Genomic DNA, 15,240 nt, shown 5'->3' on the forward strand with positions numbered 1-15,240 from the left:
TATACTTCTTGCTTTTTAATTGAATTCTTTTGATTGTTAATACCACTGAGAAATACTCAGCATATTTTTTACCCTCTGAAATTACTTTGTGCCTAACTCACATACTGTTTAACGGTTCCTAAAATATCATTGTTCTAAAAACCATTTAAATTCACCTAACTCAGCCAGAGTTTAGCTTAACGCCATATAGCTATCCGACAGTTTTCTCTAAGCGAGAAAAAATGCTGCATAGAGAAATTTTAAAAATCCTGTGGCCTTATTACAATGCTCTAACCAACCAAACTAATTAGCCGACTATTAAAACCGGGGAATAAAAACATACATGAACATCCGTCCTGTCAGCAATCCACTTCGCTAGCTGTTCAGCAGCAAATCCGATTCTTTGAAGGTCAAAAGTATCAGCTCTCTTAGGCCTGCCTTTGGGAGGAAAGTGCATGAAGGTCGGAGCAGAGTTCATGTTGAGCTGTGAAACAGGAGGCAAGAAAATACTAAATACAGCATCAGCCCAGCAATCTTTTTTATCCTTAATCTAACATTTTATTTCTTTCTGCATGCATTTTGGGAAGATAGAATTTATTATGAAAACTCAAGTGGTTTTCAGAACTTAATTACTGTTTTATTCACCTTAATGCACTACTGAATAAAAAAGAAGTTATAAATTTGGCTGTCTGCTGCACCTTCACACATACATCATTCACATTCTCAGCTCTGTCCTCTATATTTTATCAGCCATTTCATTCTTTTTCTATCTTGAAGTCTGTAATTAAAGAATGAAGCAATTTAAAGTGCGAAATAGAAATATTGTGACTTGGCAGTGCGCGCTATTCCACTTCTTGAGTCTTTATTAAAGAAAAAAGTGCTGGCATTGAATGAACGATATAAACACATGATGGCCTCGATTCCAAACAAATTAGTAGTAGATTGACTTCTCTGTTAAACTTGAAAAACTGTTTAAAAATGATAGTGACTACAACAGAAGCCAACATTTTGGCCCTAAACAACTTGAATTTATCCAACTGTCGCAGAAATTCAGCATGATAATCTTTTTCTGTTCAATTATCTATTAATTGAACTGTCTTGAAAAGGTTATATTTCACTGCTATTTTCTAAAGGTATTTCTATTCAAAAAGTACATGAACAGAATACCAGCACAGTATAAATGGTGCTGGTTAAGAATAAAATAACTAAAAACAAGTATTAGATTAACTTATATTGAGGAGTAAACTGCAAAAATAAACTTCTTGCTGCCCAGGAATTGTGAAATTAGAAGCCAAAACATTTTTGGCCCTGGCTTGAACTATAGTTTAGCATTTCCCATAAAAAGCAAAGTCAAGTCAACATTTGCTAGACCATGGTTGACACTGAGGTAAAGCCGGGGCAGTATGAGCAGTGGGCTGGCACACGATGGACCTTTAACATCTTGAAAGTGGAACAAGAGTCACCACTTCCTTTCTTCCCGGAGCGTTCTCCACTCCAGACCTTGTTCACGGGTGACTCCCTGATGGACAGGTGCACCAGGGCCAGCTGCAGCCCACGTGTAAATGTATGATTTCAAGGAAAGTCCCTGCACTGAACAATCAGAAAACCCATACTAAGGTTTAACATCCTACAATTTTAGAATTTAAAAAAATCATGTAATTCAGCTTTCATCTTAATTAAAACATACAAATTCCCCAAGGGTACAACACAGCAGGGACAAGCCAGGACTGATTTCTGATCCAGAGCTCCTTCTCACACACCATTTTCATTAACTCCCTGGCCTGGTGTTGGCACTTAGCCTTGGCCATCACACGGGAGTCACGTGTACTTGTTCAACAAGTCCCCAGAGTGCCAGGAATTGCCAAATCTCCGCACTTGTTATTAATACTGTATTCTGACACCCCAGTATTGCTGACAGTGCTTCAGAACATCGGTGTAGAGAGAAGACTTCAACAGAATGTGATTCAATAGTTAGTGAGCAAAAACGTACGGACTGACTTAAGTGGGTCTCAAGTAAAACAAAATATATGTTTCCATTTTTGTGGATTGTAATTCCCCTTAAAAATCATTAACTGCTATAACTTATGCATTTCTGCATTTGCAAAGGAAAACCCTTATCACTGAGCTGAGGGCTAGGTTTGGAAGAAAGGGACAGAGCAGTTCTATATTCGTGATTCTGCTGAGTCAGAATTAACCTGAGGAAATTTTTCAATTAAAAACAATCCTGACTTTAATTCGCATATCTGTGCCAAACTTTAGAAGGTGTTTAAAGCCTAGAAAAGGTTTCAGCAATTGTATCTAACAGTACGGCCATATGGTTGTACACAGAGCACAAGGTTAGGGCTGCCTGGTCCCACAGTTTTGTTTAGTCTGAATTAATTGCCAATATTTTAAAGACAGAGAAATTTCATACAGAAACTTGTATTTGAATCTCCTCTTGAGAAATAGATCTATGTACACGTGGCTTGTGTTTCTTCCATCTAGAGCTGGGCTACATCTCTCATGAAGGTCAAGTTTGTCTCTCCAGTTTGCTGTGGTTCCCCACCCACACCAAAGTATATCCTCAACAGTGAGTCCCAGGGTTAGTTGCGTTGCATTTTGCCAATTTTATTTCTTTCCATAGTTAGGAGAGAAGTGAAATATGAGTGGTTCCATGAAAGATTTATTTTCTTTAAAACACTAAGATTTTGTTGTAATAAATATAGGAGAGAGACTATTCACTTGTACAAATGAAGAACTACTGTGTTTAATACACTAAGTATGTACATAAATAAAAACACCACAACAACGTGAAACAAATCCAACCTACTTTCTTTGGCTAGTTTACAGCCTGGCAGGACAGAGGTGGGGCTGGAAGCCTCTGCTCTAGCAGTCGGCTTGGGTCTGGAGGACTAGCTCCCAGTGTGGCAGAGAGGGTTCATACACAGAGGGAGTAGCCCTTGCCTCTGAATACCTCGAAGGCCAACGCTGAGGTTCTGTGGAGACTTACAAATTACAGGAAGGAATATCTGGTTCTTCTGGTACCGTAGTCTTCCTTTCTAAGGCTATTTGAAGTTGCATGCTTATGTATGTGTTTTTCTTTATCTTCACGGCACTATTATTACTATCGTTATTAGCACCCTAGTCTGTAAGCGCCTCATGGGGAAGAACTGCGTATGCTTTTCTCGCCAATTCCTTGCTCCTACAGGAAGAGTAGGTGCTCAATAATATTTGCTGAACAGATGAACAAAAATAAACATCCTCAAAATGCAAAATAAATGTTTGGAGGACAAAATAAGTAAATACTAAAAAAAAAAAAAAAGACCAAGGGTAAAGGGTAGTAAAGGCAAAAGAGGGAATTTATCTTACTCAGCTAGAAACTTGCAAAAATGAACAAATAATCAGTCTGGAAGCAAACAAACAAAAATACTCACTAATGACCCATTTATAGTTAGTGGGCTAGACTCTTGACAGAACTAAACGCTTTCCACGACCCAGTACAGCATTATGCCAAAGAGTGTCATACATTGAGAAAAATAAAATAGACCAAGATATCCAAACTAATCAATGATGCCTGGTAGTGCAGTAAGCTTTACGTTTGAAGGCACTGATACATGACTCTAAATGACAACATGTCGGTCTGCTCAGGCTGCTGTAACAGAACACCACAGGTGGGTGGCTCCAAGGATAGGAACTTGTCTCCTCACAGTTCTGGAGGCTGAGCATCTAAGATAAAGTTCCAGGAGGGTTTGCTGCTGGTCAGCCCTCGATCGCTGGTCTGAGAGGGCCACCTTCTTGCTGTCTGCCCTCACATGGCCCTCTGTCCTCTGTGCACATATACCCCTCATAGCTCTTCCTAGAAATCACCTCTAGGAAGTGGTGTCCCCCTTCCACACCAGCTGAAGGAGGGGTTAGGGTCCCATTCTTAGAATGGCATCTAACCGTAATTACCTCCTTAAGGTCCCTATCTTCAAAAATGGCCACACTGGGGCTAGGGCTTCAACACATGTATTTGGGAGGGACACAATTCATTCCACAACAGAGAACAAAGATCTTTTAAAACATATCTAGTATTTTATTTGTAAAATTATCTGTACCTCCCATATGGGAAGAAGTGAAGGTTAAGTAAAACCTGACATTGACTTTTATATGAAATTTCCTAAATTTGTGCACAATACTACCTTAAACCACACACAATTCAACATCCAAATACATGTAAGGTGAATGCAGGTAAACTGTCACTGAATGCTGAAAAAACACACTTCCTCCACCACGCAAAAGGTAAATGTGTTCACCCTACTCACTAGTGGCAAACACTATTGATTCAATGATAAAAATGACAGCTGCATTTTAATCACATCAAATTACTTATTAAAACTACTGTTACACTGAACTTATTCAATAAATGGTATTTTTATCTGACAAACCAAAAGGAATCAACATAAGCAACTCTTAAATACATTAGAAAAATAGAATTCTACTTTTACCTGTTGGAAAACATCCGTCCCCTCGTCATAGTCCACCATGCTGAAGAAGAGTCTGTTGCAAAAGGCGGATGAATAGCGCCAGGAGTTGGCCAGGATCTGGTACTCTTCATTAGCTTGCCTGGTGAGAATGACGGAGCAGAGCAGAAACACATCAGGACTCCAGCACTAAAAAAGCCGTTCAACATGTTAATTCTGGGGAAGGAGTTGGCTGGGTTTTGTAATGGAAAGCACACTAAGAATAACTTTTGAAAATCTTTTTAAATGGTTATAGAAAATCTTTAAAAGTGAACTATTCCATGACATGGGAAAACTACATAAAATTCCACTTTCGTAATTCATAAACAAAAGTGTACTTCTACAGAACCACAGTGATTCATTTACCTTTTTTTCTGACGCTGTTTTGCCATATAAGGGCAGAGCTGAATGGTTGTAACCGAAATACTATGGGGCAAAGTCCATCCCGGCACTTGAAAGTTCATCAACTCTTATTCTAGAGGATAAAATCATTTTGTAGCATCTCATACAAATGTGTGTGTGTGTGTGTGTATATGTGTGTGTGTGTGTATATATTTAAACCCTCTGAGAATTTTAGTAGGAGATATAGAGCTTTTTAAAGAATATTTGCAATTCAGTTTAACACAGAAATAACCATGAGAACTTACTTTAAAATTGTAAATACAGTTACACTGCACTTTTATATATTCCACTTATCCAAATATACATTTACACTCAAACCTAAAAGTAAGCAAAATGGCACAAAGAAACAAACAGTATAAACAAGCCCTCCTTTAAGAGCATATTTCCGTTTATTTTAAATAAATTTGTTGGATATTTTATTAACTTCCCAATAATAAAGCTCTATCTCTAGGTGTAGGAATGGGGTAGGAACAGTGAAATTGTGTTTGGAAGGATGTAAGCGCAGTAATAGAAACAGAAAACCAGTAAGCGATTGCTAAAACATTAATAAGATGACAAGAGTTTTTCTTTCTTTGTAGTTGATTAATCACAGGAGTTTGGGGGAGTCCTTCTCCTAAAAATGGAAGTAAAGAAATAAAATATTTCTTTTAACAAATAACAATATTTGTTCCTTGTTAACAATACAAAAAGTACTTGCAGTCAGCAGCAGATAAGAGATTTCAAGAATACCTGGAAAATAAATTAGTGTAAAAACTTTAATGGAGAAAGCTACACTCTCATAGGGGACCACAGGACAAAGCTAGGAGAAATACTGGATCAGAAGCAGCAAAGATGTTGGGTCTGAAATTTTATCTTGTGAACAAGCAAGCCTGTTACTGTTTCATGGATGCTGGCAGAAGACACAAGACACCTGGGTCAGAGACAAACAAACGTAGCTTTACTTCACGTTCGTTTGCATCGACTCCCTGTGCCCCCAGGTCTCACAGGGTGACACAAAAGGTGCTCTGTGCCTGCCTGCACACACCACTGACTGTGCCACCCAAGAGGAATACTAAGTTTGAGGGACTTCCCATTTGTGAGTGAGTAATAACAAACTTGTGCTATGTTCAATGGGAGACATGATCTCACTACTTAAGGCTTGTCCTTGCACACATGACACTCTGCATCCTTGGCATACCAGGCAGGACGCACTGCTTCTCCCAAACGTATTCATACACACACAGACAGAGAACAATGTCATGCAAAAAGGGCATGAAGAAACTAAAAGAGAGCACTTACAAATTTTAAACTTTGTGTTCGAGTTATATCAACATCAGAAGATAGAGTTCATTAAAACTCACAATACAAAAAATGATATAGGAGGACTATATTGGGGGTAAGGGAGAGAAAGGGACCTAGAGACTTAATCTAATAAATGAAATTTTCAAACAGAAGGAGACCCAGAGAGAGAAGAGAGACAAAGTGAAGGAAATATTTCTGGAGATATAACACAATTCAAGGAGTCTAAGTCTTCAAATTAAAATTATCTTCCAGGTTCTGAATAAAAGGAATAAGGAAAGATCAACACCTGGATGTACTGTAATATTTCAAAACATTCTGGATAAGAAGATCCTAAAAGTCTTCAAGGAAAAAAAATACATAGCAAAAGCTGACAACGAGAATGGGACTAGACTCACTGTGGAAACACTAGATCCTGGCAGATAACAGATTGGTTCCTTCTCAGTTTTGAAGGCGTGTAATTTTCCATCTAGAGTTCTGTATCAAGACAATTCAGTTTGAAATATTTTCTAAGAAACATAGGAATGTGAGATTACCTTAGGATATAAGAAAACCCAAGACTATAATAGAAGCTCTACAAGACAGGAAAAAGGGCAACGAGCAGCACTGTAAGGTGGGAAGGGTGGAAGACATAAGAAAGCTGTGATCCAACTGTGACGCTATGAAGTACAAATTAGAACAGGGCTTTATTGGGGCTTTGAGATGAAGAAAATAGATTCTAAGCAATCACTCTCATCAGAAGGAGCTGGAAAACTTTAAAACTATAGCAAGTAAGACATCTGGTCCCACAAGAAAAACTAGGAAATCAACATAAAATGCAAGGTCTAAACATAAAGCAAATTAAAATGTATCATAATTTTCATTAACTGAAGATTAAAAAGATGAATGATTTTGAACCTTTTCTTTTGAGTGGGACAGAGATCATAAACAATGGCACTGTAGAAGGAGAATAATCACAACCTACTACTTTGCAGTCAACGCTATTAATGTAGAAATACTAAAAATACTTATTACCATTCCTCATTCTGAATTAACCTCATACGGAGCACAGGTGTGATGACGGCTGAGGCACCGAATGTAAATGCCATCAGCTGCGACAACGAAGAAGCACCGTGAGCAGGACGTGGTCAGCAAAGAGGGCACAGGAGAGGCGATGGGGAGGGTGCGCCTGCCACTCTCCATGTTGCCAATCAGAGAGTCAAAATACACAGTGTACGGTGAATGGACGAGAAACAGAAGGTGCTATTTACTGTTGTAATAATAAAAGAAAAACCAAAGAGCTATAAAAAAGGGTTGAGATGAGCTAAATCCTCACGTAGTAAGAAATGTACTGATCAAGTCCTTGCAGGTATGAAATGAACACGAGTATGTGCGAGACAGTGTTATAAGAATTACACGCAGAGATCCAAAACATCATCGGAAGAAGGCGATGCAAAGGAGTAACTGTGGCAGCCGTGGCCAAGATCGCAGGGGAGGGCAAGGGCTTCGCAATGTAGTCGTCCATGGTGGGCCCTTTTCTAATCAGCAAGGAGCACATACCATTGCTGTGATTAAAATACAGGTATTAAAAAGCGCTAAATACAAACAGGGCTGTAATCTGAGGTCATTTGGCGTAAAGACCTAAGGACATCACTTTATTACAGCATAGTGTAAAAAATGGTCACTGTGAGGATAACAGAGGCAGAAAGTTATGTAGTGTATTTTTTGAATATGTTCAATACAAATAGCTACAAACTTTTAAAGCTTTGGTGGTTAAATAAGATTGAATTCATTATAATTCACTAAAAAGTATTTACTGAGCAGCTAATAGTAAGAAGAGAGCTAATCTCCAAGGCCTCTGCTCTTAAGGAGTTGGTTTTTAGTGGAAGACCTAACAAATAACCAAATAATACATAAAAATAATTAAAAGCTAAAATATACACCGAGGAAACAAATACACAGGATGGTACCACAGAAAATAAGGTGGATCTAGTTAGATGGTACGGCCATAGCTCCTCAGACAAAGTGAAAGCAAAGCTCGCATCCGGGGAAGACAGAAGCCACTCATCTCTGAAAAGAGCTCCAGAAGGAACCTTTCAAGGAGCGGGACCAGCAGGCGCGGGAGCCCGGAGCGGGGCAGAATGGCGGGTGCGGCCCCGAGGCTGCGGGATGGACAAGACCGCGCTCTGCCGGCCAGGGGAATGAACGAATGCGCACCGCCTGCACGGCGTGCACCCATCCCCCAACCCCCACCTCCCCCGTCCACGCGCGACACAGGGCCTCACTGCTCCTCTTCCGACACTAATGTCAAAACAGAGCTCAAAGCAGGAGCAGCCCTCAAGCCTGACCTGATTCTTTGTCAGAAGGAGTACAGTCTTACTGGTAAGTAGTCAACAGTGGTTTTCAAAGAGAAAAGGTGTCATAACTGCCTTCGGTGAATGGCACCAACGATGGAGCCGGTCCAAACCTCTGGGCACATTAATGAACCTTAGAGACCGATGCTGCCTTAAAAAATGTTTAAAGCACGCAGTACAATGAAGAAAATGGTACAGTTTTACTCAAAAGAATATTTTACATAAAATTTTTTACGGCTTTTTTAACTTTTTAAGTGTAACCTAGGGAAATAGCAAATCAGCAAAAACTGGCATTTTTTATGAAGATGTTTTAAGAAGTAAAAATGCCTCATTTGGAAAAAATATACATGAATAAAAGAATCAAATTTTAGCATTCACCATATATGTATAGTATCTAATGGAATGGCCGAAAACAGATAATGTTGCATTTCTTTCTCTATATGTTAGAACCCAGCACTGACCTACTCGTCCCTACTAAGTATCCACTCATGTGCTCATTAATTCACTCCACAAATATACGTTAGTGCCAACAATGTGTCAAGGGGTGTAGGTGTGGACAGTAAGTGCAAAGTCCCTGATCTCAAGGAGAATAAATGCCAGCAAGAAAGAGGAGCCTCACACAAGTAAACACAAAATTTCAGACAAGTCCTCTGAGGAAAATAATAAAATGTGGTCAAGAGTATTGATTTTCCTTGGATAAATTCCCAGCAGTGGAATTGCTGGGTCGTAAAGCAGTTCCATTTCTAGTTTTTTGAAGTAACTCCATACTGCCACTTTCCACAGTGGCTGCACCATTATACCTTCCTACCAAAAGCTCGAAAAACTAATTTGAAAGAATACAGACACCCTAGGTTCACTGCAGTGTTATTGGCAATAGCCAGGATGTGGAAACAGCCCAGGTGTGCGTCAGTAGACGAGTGGATGAAATAGCTATGGTGCATTTACACAATGGAATATTACTTGGCCGTAAAAAAGAGAAGAAAAATTTTTACCCTTTGAAACAGCACGGATGGACGTGGAGAACACTGTGCCAAGTGAAATAAGCCAGTCAGAGAAAGACAAATGATTTTACTCATATGTGGAATCTAATGAGCAAACTGAACTAAAGACTTTTCACCTTAACTTCCCAACGATCACTTTATCCTCTAGTCCAAAATCCTGAAAAGTCTCCCCACACCGACATCATAAAAACGACCCGAAGAACAGGAGACAAGATCCTCCCCACCCTGGCTGCAACTCACATCCACTATCTCCATATTTATGAACAAACCGTATCAGAAGGGCCTCTGTTTTCTGACATCCCATGTTCATTCTTTAAGCATTCAATCCTTTGCTTGAAACGTCCTCCCGCCTTTCAAAAGCTTGCTCCCAAACTGCCTCTCCTTCAGCAGCCATTCAAGTGTCTTATCTACCACACCCGCTGAGTCAAGGATCCAACACGAAACCCAGGGTCGCTTCGCAGTGCGACTCACTGCACCAGTACTGTCTGTGCGTTCTGTGTCCACACACGGACTGCTGAGTGGCCAGGACCTGGGACAGAACAGGCATTTAATGAAGGTTTGATGATGGTGATGATGAATAACATCCTTTCCCCTAAATAGTCAATATATCATTTATACCCTGGAGCTGAACATCACCATGAAGAGACTCAGAACTCTGGAGAGTCTGACTAAACGCCCGCTTGTCAGTATGCAGGTCCCAGGATAATGTCTCTTGTACGACCACTTGCTTTACTTTATGGGTGGTCTTGGGAAGCAAAAAAAGGAAACTCTACGTCTAAGTACTGCTGCAAATTTGTCAAAGGGACAGTGGTTGTGACGTGAAAAGTCGCAATGACTGAACCATCATCTACAATGTTCTTAACATCAAGTTCATATTCAAAAGCAGAATCTAGATCTTAATATTCATTCAGCATTTTCCTATGTGCTGCAATAATGAGAATATCTCCACCTTTAAGATGCTTGTTAGAGGAATAGACACACTAACACAAATAAGATACAGATATTACAACAAGATCATAGCTCACAGGGACTATGTGGCACACAGAGATGAGATCGCAGGGCACTGGGGCAGCTGGGCAACGTATGAACCTAAAATGTAGAAATATTCAGAAAACAATGCAAGGACTAAAAATTATAAGCAAGAAAGGACAGAAAGAGAATATTAAGGTAAAAAAAATCAGTATAAACAAAGATTACCAAATCTGAAGTATGTATTATGTGCTCAAATAATAGAATATAAGTTTCATGTTAAAAAATAAGAGACCAGAAACTCTCTTCTGGTAGAAAGATAAAAAGGATCTTGAGTTTATTCTGCAAACTAAAAAATTATGAGTGTTTTGAAGAAAACGAATTATACAAAATGCTAATTAAAAAAGCCGTATCTGGCAACAGTGTGTATAATATATTGGAGGGAGAGAAAATAAATGTCTGCAAACCACTTAGAATGTTACTATAATACTGTACTTGGGAAAACACATGAAGGTATTTAAATAGACTGTAAACGAAGATATGACCTATTTCTTATATGCTCTCCTTTACAATCTAGAGGACCATATTAACCAGCAAAATTTTCTACACAAGTTTCTTCAACTTAGGAATGTATCTAGCTGGAATAGAGAATTTCAGGGGAGTCAAGTAAGTTACTTTTCAGCAAAATTAAATACTTAGCTAAAATTTAATACTGACAAGTGGGGGCTTTCTTCTCCACAGATGTAATTCACCAGCAATAGGATCACTGAACAGACTTGTCTGTCATTAAAAATCATTCAATGAGTCTGAGAAATACAAATTCCAATGCTGGTGACATCTACTGAAAGTATAAACGACCCATTAGAAAGAATGTGCCCCAGTAACAAACTCTGTTCTCTAAAGTTAACCCCATTATCCTTATTCCCTCTGAGTCCAGCTTCTCAATGGTTAACAGGAGACAGAAGAAGCCTAACTAGTGACAAATAAGAAATTCACGGATCCTCACATGTCGATGTCAGCTTCGACCAGTGGGCAAAGACATCACAGGTGCTGAGAAGCACACTTCGGACTTTGCCGCCATCTACAATAAAACTGAAATCTGAAAACCACAAATGCTCCAAATAGTTCGGTCGTATAAGTAATTTTCCAGCATTGTTTACTAAAAAAAATCATTTTCTGTCTTGGTAGTTCACAAGAAGATGAGAGGCCTCGTTTTATGACGTTGGGAATCGTTCTAACATGTCCACCTGCAGCCTGCAGAGGGCAGTCAAGGCGCAGGAACACCCAGGAGGCTTGGGCAGAAACGGCAGGCCCAGCCCTGCCACATCTGTTCCATTGAATCTTCCCAATTTATCATGGGAACAAAAAAAAAATATCGCTTAATCCAAATGCTATAACTTTTATATCATAATCGTTTTTAAAGGTTATGTAAAACTAAAAGGGATTACTAACTCATTTGTAGTTGTATATATTTAATATAGTCCGATAAAGAATGTGATTTTTATCTTTAATGCCCTTGAAGAGATTTTTAAGAACTACAGTTTACCTTTTAATGTTAATCAAACTTCCTATAAAGTGACAGATTTATACCAAAATTCTAAAGTATGCTTTTTATACGCATATATATAAAGTGGCCAAAAAGTTTGTTTGGCTTTTAAAGTAAAAAAAAAAAAAAAAGACACACCCTTTAGATTCACCAAAACTTTACTTAAAAACATATTCACCATTTTGTTCCACTACCTTCTGCCATAGTTCATGCAACTTCATAATTCCATCTGCTCAAAACTTTTTATCTTTCTGAGCAAAGAACTGTTCCAGGTGCCTTTTGCAGTCTTCCAGGGAATTGAAATTTTTTCCAATGAGAAAATTTTGTAAAGACTGACATAAATGGAAATGCAAAGGTCCAATGCCTGGTGAATACAGCAGACTGAGTCAGAACTTCCCAGCCAGGCTGTAACAGTTTTTGCTTGGTCATCAAAGAAACATGCAGTCCTGCATTATCCTGATGGCAGATTATCCATTTTCTGTTGATTTATTCTGGATGCTTTTCGTCGCGTGCTGCTTTCAGTTGCTCTAATTGGAAACAGTACTTGTTGGAATTAATTGTTTGGTTTTCCCGAAGGAGCCCACAGTAGAAGACTCCCTTCCAATCCTACCATATACACATCACCTTCTTTGCATGAAGACCAGACTGGTGTGGCTGGTGGTTCTTCATTTCACTGAACGACCTCTTCCACAATCTCTTCCATTCCACATTATTGTATAGTATCCAATTTTCATTGCCCTTCACAATTTCTTTTAAAAATTGAATGTTTTCATTACATTTACATAGAGAATCACATGCAGAAATATGGTCAAGAAGGTTTATTTCTCGTGTAACTTATGTGGAACCCAAACATTAAAGCCATTAACATAACCAAGATGGTGCAAATGATTTTCAGTGTTTGATCTGGATATTTTGAGTATGTTGGCTATCTCTCGAGTGGTATAGTGTTGATTGTCCTCAATTAATGTCTTGATTTGATCGCTGTCAACTCCAACTGGTCTACCCGACCGTGGAGCACCATCCAGTGAGAAATTTCTATCATGAAACCTCACAAACCACTCTTGGCACGTTTGATCAGTCTCAGTACCTTCTCTCTTCACTGCACAATTCTTTTTGCATTTTAGTTGTATTTTTACCTTTCTCGAAATAATAAAGCATAGTATGCTGAAAATTGTTGCTTATTTTCCTCCATCTTCAGTATTAATATGGCTCCACAAAATTCACCAATTTTGATGTTTTTTTAAATGCACGCCGATATGATAGCTGTCACAATACAATCTAACAAAACCGTTTCAAATGAAATTAAATTAAAGACAACTATGCCATCTTATAAAACATCTTAAAGACAACTAGAGCCGCCCTATGAAAAAAAAACGGAATGAATGTTTTGGCCAGCCTGCTATACTGCATCCTGGTTCCAAAGTACGTCTTCATGAAACCCCAAGTTAATCAATTTCTGTAGATAGTAATATTTATATATAGAGAGAAAGATCTAGTATGAGCAGAACCAGCTATTACTGATGGTTCTGAAGGGAAAAAACAGACTGGTAAACAGAACCCTACAGAAAGATTCTCACAGTGCTCTCTCTCCAGCTGTGCTACACACACCCAGGACCCTACTGAATACAATGAAATACAAACACAGACCCACTGCCTCTGAGGAGCTGAGGAAGCAACAGTTCACTACCACGCTGTACCTGACTCTGCATAATTCACTACTTGGTGAGATAAATTAAAGAGATTGTACTCATTATGCTCTATATTTGCTAGGCATCTACATTTTCCTTTATCAGACCTAAGCAGATACTTTTCCTGGGAAAACAGCTCTACCATAAAATATGCCATTCAAATAGTATCTTAAAAGAAAAAATGGGTATGAATACAAGAGATACTAAATTGCATAAAGCATGCATAGTTTCAACTTGGTTCATGAGACAAGATTTTTGTTCTCTTAAAAAGCATGACAACACCAACATATAAATGCTCAACAGTCGTATGCTAAGAAGACTAACATACAACGTAGTAAACAAACTCACTCATCCACTGTTCATTTGACAAGTGTTCTTACATACTATGTATATACTATAAATATAAGGATTACAACATGAATCTGATGAATATTTGTGGAACTAACAATAAAGAATCAATAGGCGAATGAACGGATAAATCAATACAGACCTTGGAAAGGGTAAGAGTGACCCAAACAAAAGACACAGGCACTTGCCTTAAGATACACCACTCCATTAGGGAAACATTTATAATGTTAATGAAAGCAGAACAAGAAATGAACAAATTCAAAACAATGCAAATCTTGCTGAAGATACTATGCCCAGGAAATATCATGGTTCTCAAAAATATTCGATGAATAAATAAATTAATGCATTTATCACCAAACCTGACAAGTTGAAAGTAGGAAAGCGTTAACTCAGACCTTAAATTCTCCAGAATTACTCAACAATTCTATGCTTTGGCTTCCGTGGTGAAGAGCCTTTATAGAACTTTGTTGTAGTGAATTGAGAAGGCAGGCTAAGATTTAGAAACTGTGTCCCATGAGATGGAGACTAGGTGTTTCCCACTTAACTGAAAGCATCACCATCGTCATCACACTTACTGATGTCACTCACTATGTGCCAAGAACCCTTTAATCTACACTTATCTCATTTAACGTTCTCAAAACCACGTACAACAGCGCTAGAGTTCGGTCTGTTTCACAGGAGCCCAGAAGTTAATCCACTTGTCTGTACCCTGTGGCCAGTGACTGCTAGAGAGAGCAGAATGCAAACTCAGCAAGAGAGAGGTTTTAACAAAACCTACAGTGATACATAAAGCTATGAATACAAACACAATTTTCAAAGTGTTGTCCCCAGACTACTTCCACCGAAAATCTTCTGGCATATTTTTAAAGACTTCAGCTTTTTAGAGCAGTTTTAGGTTTATGACAAAATGAGAAGAAGGAACAGATTCCCCATACACCCCCACCTGCTCTCACGCACGCACAGCCTGTCCCCTTATCAACATTGCTCACCAGGAGAGAGGTGTTTTTTACCCGGGCGAACTTACACTGACACGCCACATCACCCAAAGCCCAGAGTTTACCTTGGAGTTCGGTGCAAATTCTCTGGGTTTGCACCAGATTATATTGACACATGTCCACCATTATAAGGTCTATGGAGTATTTTCACTCTCCTAAAAATTCTCTGTGCTCTGTTATTAAATCTCCCACCACTGGCTCCCAACAACCACTGATCACT

The 15,240-nt window shown here is 38.8% G+C and overlaps 1 protein-coding gene across 2 annotated transcripts in view; it reads right to left on the reverse strand.

The window, feature by feature from the left end:
• TUSC3 (tumor suppressor candidate 3) overlaps positions 1-15,240 on the reverse strand; it is a 117,046-nt gene that overhangs the window by 61,347 nt on the left and 40,459 nt on the right. For both annotated transcript variants that reach the window (XM_037055277.1, XM_037055276.1), the window contains exons 3-4: positions 4,446-4,563; positions 323-463 (exon numbers count right to left, since the gene is read on the reverse strand). In XM_037055277.1, coding sequence (XP_036911172.1) covers positions 323-463; positions 4,446-4,563 — 259 coding nt within the window. The remainder of the gene's footprint in view (positions 1-322; positions 464-4,445; positions 4,564-15,240) is intronic.

The sequence above is a fragment of the Sturnira hondurensis genome, unplaced genomic scaffold (genome assembly GCF_014824575.4).
Source record: "Sturnira hondurensis isolate 20B ecotype Veracruz unplaced genomic scaffold, ASM1482457v3 Scaffold0008640, whole genome shotgun sequence".
NCBI classification, from domain to species: Eukaryota; Metazoa; Chordata; class Mammalia; order Chiroptera; family Phyllostomidae; genus Sturnira; species Sturnira hondurensis.